This window comes from Schistocerca cancellata, chromosome 6, assembly GCF_023864275.1.
Source record: "Schistocerca cancellata isolate TAMUIC-IGC-003103 chromosome 6, iqSchCanc2.1, whole genome shotgun sequence".
Lineage (NCBI taxonomy): Eukaryota > Metazoa > Arthropoda > Insecta > Orthoptera > Acrididae > Schistocerca > Schistocerca cancellata.
This window is the reverse complement of record NC_064631.1, coordinates 604,788,385-604,803,858: the sequence shown is the minus strand read 5'-3', so window position 1 is coordinate 604,803,858 and position 15,474 is coordinate 604,788,385. Positions and strand designations below refer to the sequence as shown.

Here is a 15,474-nt window from a genome sequence, read left to right as displayed (position 1 = left end):
CGCAGTGCCGTAGGGGACCGCACCGCCACTTCCCAGCAAATTAGGGACACTGTTGCTCCTGGGGTATCGGCGAGGACCATTCGCAACCGTCTCCATGAAGCTGGGCTACGGTCCCGCACACTGTTAGGCCGTCTTCCGCTCACGCCCCAACATCGTGCAGCCCGCCTCCAGTGGTGTCGCAACAGGCGTGAATGGAGGGACGAATGGAGACGTGTCGTCTTCAGCGATGAGAGTCGCTTCTGCCTTGGTGCCAATGATGGTCGTATGCGTGTTTGGCGCCGTGCAGGTGAGCGCCACAATCAGGACTGCATACGACCGAGGCACACAGGGCCAACACCCGGCATCATGGTGTGGGGAGCGATCTCCTACACTGGCCGTACACCACTGGTGATCGTCGAGGGGACACTGAATAGTGCACGGTACATCCAAACCGTCATCGAACCCATCGTTCTACCATTCCTAGACCAGCAAGGGAACTTGCTGTTCCAACAGGACAATGCACGTCCGCATGTATCCCGTGCCACCCAACGTGCTCTAGAAGGTGTAAGTCAACTACCCTGGCCAGCAAGATCTCCGGATCTGTCCCCCATTGAGCATGTTTGGGACTGGATGAAGCGTCGTCTCACGCAGTCTGCACGTCCAGCACGAACGCTGGTCCAACTGTGGCGCCAGGTGGAAATGGCATGGCAAGCCATTCCACAGGACTACATCCAGCATCTCTACGATCCTCTCCATGGGAGAATAGCAGCCTGCATTGCTGCGAAAGGTGGATATACACTGTACTAGGGCCGACATTGTGCATGCTCTGTTGCCTGTGTCTATGTGCCTGTGGTTCTGTCAGTGTGATCATGTGATGTATCTGACCCCAGGAATATGTCAATAAAGTTTCCCCTTCCTGGGACAATGAATTCACGGTGTTCTTATTTCAATTTCCAGGAGTGTATTTATTCAAATTACTGTATTTATAAGTGTGAGTAAAAAGTGTTGTGAACAAAAATTAACTTTAAAATCCAAACACATTGATAGCTCAAGTTCTTTGTCATTTACAAAACAAATGTACTTTCTGTTGCTTTGTGTTCAAAATATTTCCATCTTTTTTCTGACTGTCTCAGCAAAAAATTTATTTGATATTGAAAGTGTACTAGGGCCGACATTGTGCATGCTCTGTTGCCTGTGTCTATGTGCCTGTGGTTCTGTCAGTGTGATCATGTGATGTATCTGACCCCAGGAATATGTCAATAAAGTTTCCCCTTCCTGGGACAATGAATTCACGGTGTTCTTATTTCAATTTCCAGGAGTGTATTTATTCAAATTACTGTATTTATAAGTGTGAGTAAAAAGTGTTGTGAACAAAAATTAACTTTAAAATCCAAACACATTGATAGCTCAAGTTCTTTGTCATTTACAAAACAAATGTACTTTCTGTTGCTTTGTGTTCAAAATATTTCCATCTTTTTTCTGACTGTCTCAGCAAAAAATTTATTTGATATTGAAAGATTTTCCAGTACAGTTTACTAAAAAAATATGTTCTACACATCAGAACTTAGCAGTGTGTTACATGTTCTGAAAATTGCGCTTATTTCAGAATAATGATGTAAGACTTTCAAATCATGATCTACACTACTGGCCATCAAAATTGCTACATCAAGAAGAAATGCAGATGATAAACGGGTATTCATTGGACAAATATATTATACTAGAACTGACATGTGATTACATTTTCACGCAATTTGGGTGCATAGATCCTGAGAAATTAGTACCCAGAACAATGACCTCTGGCCGTAATAACAGCCTTGATACGCCTGGGCATTGAGTCAAACAGAGCTTGGATGGCTTGTACAGGCATAGCTGCCCATGCAGCTTCAACACAATACCACAGTTCATCAAGAGTAGTGACTGGCATTTTGTGACAAGCCAGTTGCTTGGCCACCATTCACCAGACGTTTTCAGTTGCTGAGAGATCTGGAGAATGTGCTGGCCAGGGCAGCAGTCAAACATTTTCTGTATCCAGAAAGGCCCGTACAGGACCTGCAACATGCAGTTGTGCATTATCCTGCTGAAATGTAGGGTTTCCCAGGGATCGAATAGAGGGTAGAGCCACGGGTCGTAACACATCTGAAATGTAAAGTCCACTGTTCAAAGTGCCCTCAATGTGAACAAGAGGTGACCGAGATGTGTAACCAATGGCACCCCATATCATCACGCCGGGTGATACGCCAATATGGTGATGACGAATACATGCTTCCAATGTACGTTCACTGCAATGTCGCCAAACATGGATGTGACCATTATGATGCTGTAAACAGAACCTGGATTCATCCAAAAAAATGATGTTTTGTCATTCGTGCAGCCAGGTCTGTCGTTGAGTACGCCATCGCAGGCGCTCCTGTCTGTGATGTAGTCTCACGGGTAACTGCAGCCATGGTCTCTGAGCTGATAGTCCATGCTGCTGCAAACATCATTGAACTGTTTGTGCAGATGGTTGTTGTCTTGCAAACGTCTGCATCTGTTGACTCAGGGATCGAGACGTGGCTGCACAATCCGTTACAGCCATGTGGATAAGATGCCTGTCATCTCGACTGCTAGTGATACGAGGCCATTGGGATCCAGCACGGCATTCCGTATTATCCTCCTGAACCCACCGATACCATATTCTGCTAACAGTCATTGGATCTCGACCAACAAGAGCAGCAATGTCACGATACGATAAACCGCAATTGCAATAGGCTACAATCCGACCTTTATCAAAGTCTGAAACGTGATAGTACACATTTCTCCTCCTTACACGAGGCATCACAACAACATTTCACTAGGCAACGCCGGTCAACTGCTGTTTGTGTATGAGAAATTGGTTGGAAACTTTCCTCATGTCAGCACGTTGTAGGTGTCACTACCAGTGTCAATTTTGTGTGAATGCTCTGAAAAGCTAATCATTTGCATGTCACAGCATCTTCTTCCTGTTGGTTAAATTTCATGTCTGTAGCACGTCATCTTCGTGGTGTGGTGTAGCAGTTTTAATGGCCAGTAGTGTACTTAAGCAAAAAATTCAGAAGTAATCAATTCCACCATAGCTTTTGACAAATGATTTCGTAGCGATTTCACATCAGCTTCACCTCAAAAGCTCATTCAAAATCAAAAAATAAATTCTCTTATTCTCCCACAACTTCATTCCAAACTCACCATCTGATGTCTTCAGCACTTCTTTGGCTATCATAAATCTGTATTTCATTATGAAGCTAAGTCCACCCTTCATCATGAGCAGCAGTACAGGTGAACTATGTGTATTTAAATCATGGGAAAAACAGTGCTACATTAGCTCTATTTTCTGTATTTGGTGCATAAAGGTGAAAAAAGTCTTCAAATTGTCTGTTGACATTGATTTGATAAAACGTTCGCCAGTGCACTGCAATATTATGGGCTCGTTTATGTACTCAAACTCAGTGACACTTAAGAAATTTTTCAATCCAAAAACTGTTGACTGTATTGATGTATGTTGGATCAGAAAACTACTCCATCTTGTAACATGAAGGTCACTCAAGAGTTAGTCCTAGAACACTTTCCATTATTTCTGATCATTTCGGACATACATCATTCCACAAATCATTATATTTTTGTGTAATTTTGCAGTGCCCTTTGGCTTATGCCATTTTAAGAGACTTTAAATTTAATATCTATTCATGTTGGTCATTACCAACCACAGAGCCCTTACTTTGTTCACTAATTTTTTAGCAGTACAAAAACAAGAGAACTATACTATTATATCATGAAGACACCCATACCCAACAGCATTAGCAATCTTGACACAACTGAGGAAAGTACTGCTCATTCACATCTCTACAGGCAGCACTCTCATCTCTGCCTAATTACGCAGAATGCTTCCTCATGTTGTTAGAGGTGGGGATGCAGTGCATTGGCTCCTTGGAGGTTGTCTACCACAGCCCATAGAGAGATCTATAGTTTAATATGTAATCTGAAACATGGTTCAAATTGTCATTTTTTCATTGTCTGAGGTAAAAGAAGCATGAAATGATAGGAAAATTCCTAGGGTCAACAGGGCTCAAACTCCAGACCTTTGGCTTCATACTCTGGAATATACACACTTTTTCCTTTTCTATTTAACACACTGAAGCACCAAGGCACTCTCCTGTAAAGTGCATTAATAAAGACTTTATCAAACAGAAACTGTACTGAGCCACACAAACAAATGTTGGTTATATAGGCAAAGTTCTATTCATGTAGTAACCAAAGAAGATGAGTTGTATTCTACGGCATTCTTTACTTAAGTGACGAATAATAAATATCGAATAATTATTTGTGTTCACAGGAAGGAATAGTCCTTTTATCCACAAATAATTTTTTTTTGAATGATTTAATTATTCAAATAATTATCTAGATACAAATTTATTCAAATAATGCCATCTCTCCCCTCAGTTCCTATTCTGTTCATTCCATTCAACAGTTTATGTAATTCAAATGAGTAGGAAAAATATTCAAATACAGCATTAGTAGAGCTGCTTGACACAGTCACATCAGTTAAATACTCAGGCATCACACTGCAAAACAATATGAAATGGAATGAGCATGCAAAGATTGAAGTAGGAAAGGTGGCTGGAGATAGTGGTCATGTGTGCATGAGTTGTGCCTGCTTGTGTGAATGTGTGTGTTTTCCTTTCTTACCTGAAAAAGGTTTTGGCCAAAAGCTCAGTGTGTAAGCCTTTTTGTTGTGTCTGTCTGCAACTCAGAGTGTCTTCTTTATTGTGAGTAGTCTACCCTTTTCATAACATTGTTAATTTGCGATACTTGATGTGATTGACAAATCTATAAAGCAAAAATTGTTAGATGGCATGTTCTGAGATGGTATGAGTTGTAAGAATATATGTACATCTTCAAAGAGTGACTTCTGTTATTTGGTAGTGTATAGGAAATAGATAAGCACAATTTCATCTCAAGCAAAGATCAGGTTGCACAGGAGTCAAAATCCACAAAATGAAGAAAGAAGATATCGAGAGGAGAGATATACTCCAGATAAGCAAGTCAATAATTTCTGATCTGTCAGATACAGCAATGAACATCCCAGGCTGAAGACAGCTCATGTACCTTTGACCATGACTCTCATTACCAATGGAAACTCCTAGCTCAGTCCTATGGATATTCTACAGAAGAATACAAAAAGGTAATCATGTGGGCACCGAGAAATATATTTTAAAATGGTAAAACAAAGAAAAAATTTTAAAAGTAGGCAGTTTCATCAGCTGCACTTAGCCCCTTGTGCTTGGATTTTGCAATTCTTCAAATGACTGTGAAACTCAACAATATATCCATTTAGTCTCTAAAACTTAAAAAAATGTTGAAGATAATTAATTATAAATAATTTGTTTATTAGATAAATGCTAACCTGTGGGCAGGAGCACTGTAACAATGCAACTCACTCCACTAACAATCATGCTGATGCACAATGGCCACCTGCGGCCCCAGTGATCCATAACAACCCAGCATGCCAAATAGCTGGGTATCTCAACCAGCGATGACAAGAGGAAGCTCGTGTATTCATTACTTCCAAGAGATGGACCATAATAACTCAGTCCCACATACACTAGCTCATTTGAAAACCTGGAACAAAAGTCAATCATAAAAACAGATCCAAAAATTGATCTATTTCTTAAAGGGATCTGATCACATAATCAGAAAGTGTAGATCAGTTGTTGAGAGCTTCTTTCTAAAAATCAAAGAGTAGAGTCACGTTTTCTACATGACTAATACAAATTTCTTAATTTACTGAGTGAACAAATGGCTACATGCTGAACATTTATATCAGAAACATCTATTTATAGCTAAATTAACTTAATCTAAGTTTAATTTATTAGTTACATCCTACAAAAATGGTTAAAAAATGTTTTGTACCATACATTGAAAGAATTTTAATTCAGAAAGTGTTTCAGTTTGCATTTTAAATGTTTTGTTGCTTATCAGTGGCTTTAAATATCTGGGGAGATGATAAAGCTATTTTTATGGCTGTCTAATTAGCTCCTTTCTGTGCCAGAGTAATAAACAGCAAAAGTAATTACATCAGGTTTTATAAGGGAGTAAACATGTGGGCTCAATAGTGAGAATGCACTTGTGGTGCTACAGCCTCTAAGCCTTACCTTAAGTAAATGTGTGGAATGCAGTCCTCTGGTGAATGTTTGAAATGTAGTTGGCAGTTGGAATGTGTGACACTTCTGGAGAGAGGAGAGAAGGTTTCACAGGTACCTGCAAGCACGATGTGGGCATTTTGTAACTGGAAAACCTTAGGGAGGTGCCTTTGTCAGATGAGTAGCACTTAGTTGAAGGATTTTTAAAATCCTTCAGTATGAGTGGAAGGTGTAATTTAAATACTTATATGCCAGTTTGGTGTTGTCGTCGTGTGACTAGGGCCCCCCATCGGGTAGACAGATCACTGGGTGCAAGTCTTTCAATTTGATGCCACTTCAGCAACTTGCACGTCGATGGGGATGAAATGGTGATGATTAGGACAACACAACACCCAGTCCCTGAGCAGAGAAAATCTCCAAACCCGGGCCCTTAGGATTGACATTCTGTCATGCTCCTTAGGATTGACATTCTGTCATGCTGACCACTCAGCTATTGGTGTTGCTAATGTATAATGGCTGCATGAGTTTAAGCACTTTTACCAATCTTTCAGTCATTGGTAAGTACTGATTTTGGAGTGTGTGTTTAACCTAGAAACTCATATTGTCTGTGTAATTTATTAACTATACTTGCCTGTAACTGTTTCACTTATATTCTATTACAGACAGCAGGAGGTAGCAAATTTGTACAGAAACCAGATGGCAGTAATAAGAGTCGAAGGGCATGAAGGGGAAGCAGTGGTTCGGAAGGGAGTGAGACAGGGTTGTAGCCTCTCCCCGATGTTATTCAATCTGTATATTGAGCAAGCAGTAAAGGAAACAAAAGAAAAATTCGGAGTAGGTAATAAAATCCATGGAGAAGAAAAAAAAAACTTGGAGGTTCGCCAATGACATTGTAATTCTATCAGAGACAGCAAAGGACTTGGAAGAGCAGTTGAATGGAATGGACTGTGTCTTGAAAGACATAAGATGAACATCAACAAAAGCAAAACGAGGATAATGGAATGTAGTCAAATTGTGTCGAGTGATGCTGAGGGAATTAGATTAGGAAATGAAACACTTACAGTAGTAAAGGAGTTTTGCTATTTGGGGAGCAAAATAACTGATGATGGTCGAAGTAGAGAAGATATAAAATGTAGACTGGCAATGGCAGGGAAAGCGTTTCTGAAGAAGAGAAATTTGTTAACATCGAGTATAGATTTAAGTGTCAGGAAGTCGTTTCTGAAAGTATTTGTATGGAGTGTAGCCATGTATGGAAGTGAAACATGGACGATAAATAGTTTAGACAAGAAGAGAATAGAAGCTTTCGAAATGTGGTGCTACAGAAGAATGCTTCAGAATCTGAAGGAGAGTATTCCAGTCAACATTGTCAAAAAAAAACAGAAAACATACGGAAGACAACACCAACAACAGTTTCACCATGCAGCAGACAACAGCAGAAGCAGCACACTCAGTGGAGGACATCAAAGCCAAGTGAACACAGCAGTGCATTTCCTTATTTTTTGTAACTGCAGGTATTTCTTCAACCAGATTGGATCATGGAGTCAAGAAGTCATTAAGAACAATAATGATTCAATGTCCAACAGAAAACTCAGAGTCCATATAGGTCAGATTTACAAAGTTAGTGAAAAGTTCAGTTCAGTTAGTGAAATGTTCATTTCAATGATGTAACAAATAAATACTGTCACAGGAAACCTGCAAATAAATTTTAACAGTCAATTAGATAAGCTGAACAATAAATTTAGCCAAAAATTAAAGGAGCTCACAAGGGAATGGTCCAACCTGACACGTTGGAAGATGCCTTGAAATTTTTTATACAGGAAGAATATGGCGAAAGAAAGACCCTGTCAAAATTTTAGTTGCTAAAACACGCTGCAAGTGTTAAAAAATGGTGAAAATTGCCAAAATCATGGCTTGCCATGCAACTGAAGAACTGAACATCCCTACCAGAGCTGTAGTGGACAGCATGTGGACATATTCTTGGTTGACAGTGTGTCATTAAACAGATAACACAACTCAGCAGAATCATAATTTGTAAACTGAATTTCAGTTTTTGTTGGTAGTTTTTCTGAAACAGCTGTCCACAGTTATTTTTCACCAAAATTTGCAACTCATTTAATTTCCATAATATGTACCAGTTGCTTTTGCGGGAATAAAACTGAATTAGTATTTAATGTGTTCAACAATTTTATGAAAAGAATATACTGCTACTCACCATATAGCAGAGATGTTGAGTCACAGATGGGCACAACAAAAGGACTACTAAACACATTAGCTTGCGGCCAGAAGGCCTTCTTCTGAAATAGACAACATACACACACATTCATGCAAATGCAGCTCACACAACCATAATCACCATCTCTGCTGGGACCAGACTGTGAGCAACTGTGCAGCACATGATGGGAGCAGCAATCTGGGTGGTGGAGGTTAGGAGGAGGTTGGGGCAGGGAGGAGAAGGGAGAGCAGGGTACGGGTGGGGGACGATAAAGTGCTATTTGTGGAGCATATAGTGACAATGTGGAGAGAGGATAGGGCAGATAGGTGCAGTCAGGAGGTTGTAGGATGGGTGGGGGTGACAGAAGGTAACAGAGAGAAGTAAAAATACTATGGGTGTAATTGTGAAATAGAAGGCTGTGGAGTGGGTACAGAGAAGGGGATAAATGAGTGAGGGACAATGATTAATGAAGTTGAGGCGAGGGGGGTTATGGGAATGTAGGATATATTGCAGGGAGAGTTTTCACCTAAGCAATTCAGAAAAGCTGTTGTTGGCACAAAGAATTCAGATGGCACAGGCTGTGAAGCAGTCATTAAAATGAAGATTGTTGTATTGGGCAGAATGCTCAGCAACTGGGTGTCCAGCTGTTTCTTGGCCACAGTTTGTCAGTGGCCATTCATGTGGACAGACAGCTTGTTGGTTGGCATGCCTGTGTAGAACAAAGCACAGTGGTTGTAGATCACATGACTGGTTTCACAGGTAGCCTTGCTTCTGATGGGATATGTGATACTTGTGACCAGACTGGAGTAGGTGATGGTGGAAGGATGTATGAGACAGGTCTTGCATGTAGGTCTATTACAGAGATATGAGCCATGAGGCAAAGGGTTGGGAGCATGGGTTGTGTAGCAATGGACGAGGATAATGTGTAGACTCAGTGGGTGGCAGAGTACCACTGTGTGAGAGGTGGGGAGGATAGTGGGTAGGACATTCCTCATTTCAGGGCACAATGGGAGGGAGTGGAAATCCTGGTGGAGAATGTGATTCAGTTGCTCCAGTCCTGTATGGTACTGAGTCATGAGGGGAATGTTCCTCTGTGGCCAGATGGTGGGACTTTGGGAGGTGGTGGGTGACTGGAGAGATAAGGCACAGGAGATTTGTTGTCATACAAAGTTGGGAGGGTAATTACAGTCTGTGGAGGCCTCAGTGAGGTCCTTGGTATATTTCAAGAGGAACTGCTCATCACTAGAGATGCAATGGCTACGGGTAGCTAGGCTGTGTGGAAGGGACTTCTTGGACTGGAATAGGGAGGTGCTGCTACTGGTTGGTAAGTTTGATATAGATGGAGGTACTAATGTAGTCATCTGCAAGGTGGAGGTCAACATCGAGGAATTTGGGTAACACTTGATGTTAGGCAGTGTGAAAACCTGGTTTTGCTTTATAAAATCTGATTGTGAACTGTATACATGGAAGAAAGACTTACATAATGTAATAAATACACATCAAAATGAAGCTTGCGAAACTGTGAAAGAAAAATTATCTGAAAGATTTACTGTATTAGTTGGCCACAAAGTCCCATTACCCCACAATCACAAACTAACAAACCCATAAACTTGACTAAATAACATTAACAACAGTTCTTCAGAGGAATTTTCTTGAGATATGAATCATTTGGAGCTGCTCAAGCGAGGAAATGTACCATTACCAATGGAGATCTATGAGACTGGGACCTCCGAATCACAGTTAAGATGAGCATTGCTGATTTCAAGTTTTCTTCAACATGGTACAGAAAGCTGGCTGAAACCTGAAATTGATGGCAGTGAGACTTTTGGGGAAAATTTAAGTGTGTATCAAAAGGATACACAAATGGGAAATGGAGGGGGTGTGTTGGTTGCAGTTGACAAAAAACTCAAATCCATCGAGATTGAAACTGAAGTTTTTTGGGAAAGGCTCAGTATCAGGAGTGGGCATAAAATGATAATTGGATCCTTCTATCACCCACCAGACTCATCTCCTGATGTTACCAAAAACTTCAGAGAAAACATCAGTTCACATAAGTTCCCCAAATCATACTGTAATCATCAGTGGAGACTTTCATCATCTAACAATTAATTGGGAAAGTTACAGTTTTGTTAATGGTGGGTATGATAAGATATCCTGCGAAACTTTACTAAATGCCTTGTCTGAAAACTATCTAGAACAGATAGTTAAAAACCCTACTCATGATGGAAATCTATTGGATCTAATGGCAACAAACAGATCTGACCACTTTGAGTATGTCCACATCAAAACTGGTATTAGTATTCATGACACAGTTGTGGAACAATGATTACAAAAGAACAAAATGAGAACTAAAACATGCAGAAAAATATACATGTTCAGTAAACTAGATACAAAGTCAGTAATGTCATATCTCAATGAGGAACTTCAAACTTTAAGCACAGGTCAGGAGCATGCAGAGGAACTCTGCTCGAGATTAAATGAATAGTTGACTGCACGCTGGATAGATATGTACCCAGTAGAACAGTTTATAATGGGAGGGAACATCTATGGTATACAGTGACTGTAAAGAAACTTCTAAAGTAACAGAGATTATTGCATAATAGGTGTAAAACAAAGTGTAGGGCCATAGATGGGGAGATGCTGACTGGAACACATTTAGCTGTCAAGAGAGCAATGCATGATACCTTCAATGACTACCATAGCAGAATATTTTCAAATGACATTTCACAAAATCCAAAGAGATTCTAGTCATATGTAATGGGTGTTAGTGGCACCTAAGTTAGTGTGCAGTCCCTAGTGAATGAGACAGGAACTGAAACTGAGGGTAGTGAAGCAAAAGCTGAAATGATTAACTCTGTTTTCAGATGTTCCTTTACACAGGAAAACCCAGGAGAATTGCCCTAATTTAATCCCCATACCACTGAAAAGATGAATGAAATAATACTAGTGTCAGTGGTGTTGAGAAACAGCCAAAATCATTAAAATTGAACAAAGCTCCAGGCCCCAATGTAATCCCTATCAGATTCTGTGCTGAATTTGTGGCTGATTTTTCCTCTCTTCTCACTATAATCTATCGTAGATCCCTCAAACAAAAAACCATGCCCATTTCGTGGAAAAAGGCACAGTTCACAACCATCTACAAAAATTTAGTAGAAGTGATTCAGAAAACTACCGTCCAATATCCTTGACATCAATTTGTTGTAGAATCTTAGAACATATTCTGAGCTCAAACGTAATGAGGTATCTTGAAGAGAATGATCTCCTCAGTGCCAACCAGTATGGTTTTCAGAAATGTCTATCCGTGAAACCCAACTCCCACTTCTCTCACATGACGTACTGAAACCTTTGGATGAAGGCAGCCAGGTAGGTGCAGTTTTTCTTGATTTTTGAAAAGCATTTAACTCAGCACTGCACCTACGCTTATTGTCAAAAGTATGATCATACAGGCTATTAAGAAGTGGTGGATACAGAAAAACCTCAAGGAGGGGGCTCTAAAGATATCATGAGCTACCTTCACTTTTACCATAATAAAAAATAAAGTCATATGCAAAGTTTAAGAAATGTTGTTGTTGTTGTTGTCTTCAGTCCTGAGACTGGTTTGATGCAGCACTCCATGCTACTCTATCCTGTGAAAGCTTCTTCATCTCCCAGTACTTACTGCAAACTACATCCTTCTGAATCTGCTAAGTGTATTCATCTCTTGGACTCCCTATACGATTTTTAACCTCCACACTGCCCTCCAACGCTAAATTTGTGATCCCTTGATACCTCAGAACATGTCCTACCAACCGGTCCCTTCTTCTTGTCAAGTTGTGCCACAAACTCCTCTTCTCCCCAATTCTATTCAATACCTCCTCATTAGTTATGTGATCTACGCATCTAATCTTCAGCATTCTTCTCTAGCACCACATTTCGAAAGCTTCTATTCTCTTCTTGTCCAAACTATTTATCGCCCATGTTTCACTTCCATACACGGCTACACTCCATACAAATACCTTCAAAAACGACTTCCTGACACTTAAATCTATACTCGATGTTAACAAATTTCTCTTCTTCAGAAACGCTTTCCTTGCCATTGCCAGTCTACATTTTGTATCTTCTCTACTTCGACCATCATCAGTTATTTTGCTCCCCAAATAGCAAAACTCCTTTACTACTGTAAGTGTCTCATTTCCTAATCTAATTCCCTCAGCATCACCCGACACAATTTGACTACATTCCATTATCCTCGTTTTGCTTTTGTTGATGTTCATCTTATATCCTCCTTTCAAAACACTGTCCATTCCATTCAACTACTCTTCCAAGTCCTTTGCTGTCTCTGACAGAATTAAATTGCCATCGGCGAACCTCAAAGTTTTTATTTCTTCTCCATGGACTTTAACACCTACTCCGAATTTCTTTTGTTTCCTTTACTGCTTGCTCAATATACAGATTGAATAACATTGGGGAGAGGCTACAACCCTGTCTCACTCCCTTCCCAACTGCTGCTTCCCTTTCATGCCCCTTGACTCTTATAACTGCCATCTGGTTTCTGTACAAATTGTAAATAGCCTTTTGCTCCCTGTATTTTACCCCTGCCACCTTTAGAATTTAAAAGAGAGTATTCCAGTCAACATTGTCAAAAGCTTTCTCTAAGTCTACAAATGCTAGAAATGTAGGTTTGCCTTTCCTTAATCTATTTTCTAAGAAAAGTCTAAGGGTCAGTATTGCCTCACGTGTTCCAACATTTCTGCGGAATCCAAATTGATCTTCGCCGAGGTCGGCTTCTACCAGTTTTTCCATTCATCTCTAAAGAATTCGCGTTAGTATTTTGCAGCTGTAACTTATTAAACTGATAGTTCGGTAATTTTCACATTTGTCAACACATGCTTTCTTTGGGATTGGAATTATTGTATTCTTCTTGAAATCTGAGGGTATTTCACCAGTCTCATACATCTTGCTCACCAGATGGTAGAGTTTTGTCAGGACTGGCTCTCCCAAGGCCATCAGTAGTTCCAATGGAATGTTGTCTACTCCTGGGACCTCGTTCTGACTCAGGTCTTTCAGTGCTCTGTCAAACTCTACACGCAGTATCGTATCTCCCATTTCATCTTCATCTACGTCCTCTTCCATTTCCATAACATCGTCCTCAAGTACATCGGCCTTGTATAGACCCTCTACATACTCCTTCCACCTTTCTGCTTTCCCTTCTTTGCTTAGAACTGGGTTTCCATATGAGCTCTTGATATTCATGCAAGTGGTTCTCCTTTCTCCAAAGGTCTCTACTGTAGGCAGTATCTATCTTACCCCTAGTGAGATAAGCCTCTACATCCTTACATTTGTCCTCTAGCCATCCCTGATTAGCCATTTTGCACTACCTGTCGATCTCATTTTTGACACGTTTGTATTCCTTTTTGCGTGCTTCATTTACTTCATTTTTATATTTTCTCCTTTCATCAATTAAATTCAATATTTCTTCTGTTACCCAAGGATTTCTACTAGCCCTCATCTTTTTACCTACTTGATCCTCTGCTGCCTTCACTACTTCATCCCTCAGAGCTACCCATTCTTCTTCTACTGTATTTCTTTCCCCCATTCCTGTCAATTGTTTCCTTATGCTCTCCCTTAAACTCTGTACAACCTCTGGTTCTTTCAGTTTATCCAGGTCCCATCTCCTTACATTCCCACCTTTTTGCAGTTTCTTCAGTTTTAATCTACAGTTCATAACCAATAGATTGTGGTCAGAGTCCACATCTGCCCCTGGAAATGTCTTACAATTTGAAACCTGGTTCCTAAATCTCTGTCTTACCATTATATAATCTATCTGAAACCTGTCAGTATCTCCAGGATTCTTCCATGTATACAACCTTCTTTCACGATTCTTCAACCACGTGTTAGCTATGATTAAGTTATGCTCTGTGCAAAATTCTACCGGACGGCTTCCTCTTTCATTTCTTACCCCCAATCCATATTCACCTACTATGTTTCCTTCTCTCCCTTTTCCTACTCTTGAATTCCAGTCACCCATGACTATTAAATTTTCGTCTCCCTTCACTATCTGAATAATTTCTTTTATCTCATCATACATTTCATCAATTTCTTCGTCATCTTCAGAGCTAGTTGCCATATAAACTTGTACTACTGTAGTAGGCATGGGCTTCGTGTCTATCTTGGCCACAATATTACTATGCTGTTGGTAGTAGTTTACCCGCACTCCAATTTTTTTATTCATTATTAAATCTACTCCTGCATTACCCCTATTTGATTTTGTATTTATAACCATGTATTCACCTGACCAAAAGTCTTGTTCCTTCTGCCACCGAACTTCACTAATTCCCACTATATCTAACTTCAACCTATCCATTTCCCTTTTTAAATTTTTTAACCTACCTGCCCGATTAAGGGATCTGACATTCCATAGAACGCCAGTTTTCTTTCTCCTGATAACGACGTCCTCATGAGTAGTCCCCACCCGGAGATCCGAATGGGGGACTATTTTACCTCCAGAATATTTTACCCAAGAGGACGCCATAATCATTTAACCATACAGTAAAGCTGCATGCCCTCGGGAAATATTACAGCTGTAGTTTCCCCCTGCTTTCAGCTGTTCGCAGTACCAGCACAGCAAGGCCATTTTGGTTAGTGTTGCAAGGCTAGATCAGTCAATCATCCAGACTGTTGCCCCTGCAACTACTGAAAAGGCCGCTGCTCCTCTTCAGGAACCACATGTTTGTCTGGCCTCTCAACAGATACCCCTCTGTTGTGGTTGCACCTGCGGTACAGCCATCTGTATCGCTGAAGCATGCAAGCCTCCCCACCAACGGCAAGGTCCATGGTTCATGGGGGTAGAAAGTTTAATTTAAGTTTAATTTAAACTGATTATACACATATAGAAGACAAGACCATCTTATGACATAAAAAGTTACAATTGTGGTTCTCTTCCTTAAGTTATGAATTCTATGCACCTATTCCTCCTGGAAAATTGGTTAATTCCATTGTCAATAGGACAATCAATGTCAGGGTGAGTGTTCAACAGAGTTAAGTCATTAAGTCGATCCTCCTTCATTGTTGACCTCAGCCATGTCTTTGTATGACACAATGTTGAAAAACGTCTTTCTACTGCAACAGTAGATGCAGGTAGACAAGCAAATA

General features: G+C 40.4%; 1 protein-coding gene across 3 annotated transcripts in view; it reads right to left on the bottom strand.

Moving 5' to 3' along the window:
- The window catches only part of LOC126088112 (carcinine transporter), a 382,018-nt gene that overhangs the window by 64,034 nt on the left and 302,510 nt on the right, over positions 1-15,474 (bottom strand). For all 3 annotated transcript variants that reach the window (XM_049906209.1, XM_049906208.1, XM_049906210.1), the window contains one exon: positions 5,396-5,610. In XM_049906209.1, coding sequence (XP_049762166.1) covers positions 5,396-5,610 — 215 coding nt within the window. The remainder of the gene's footprint in view (positions 1-5,395; positions 5,611-15,474) is intronic.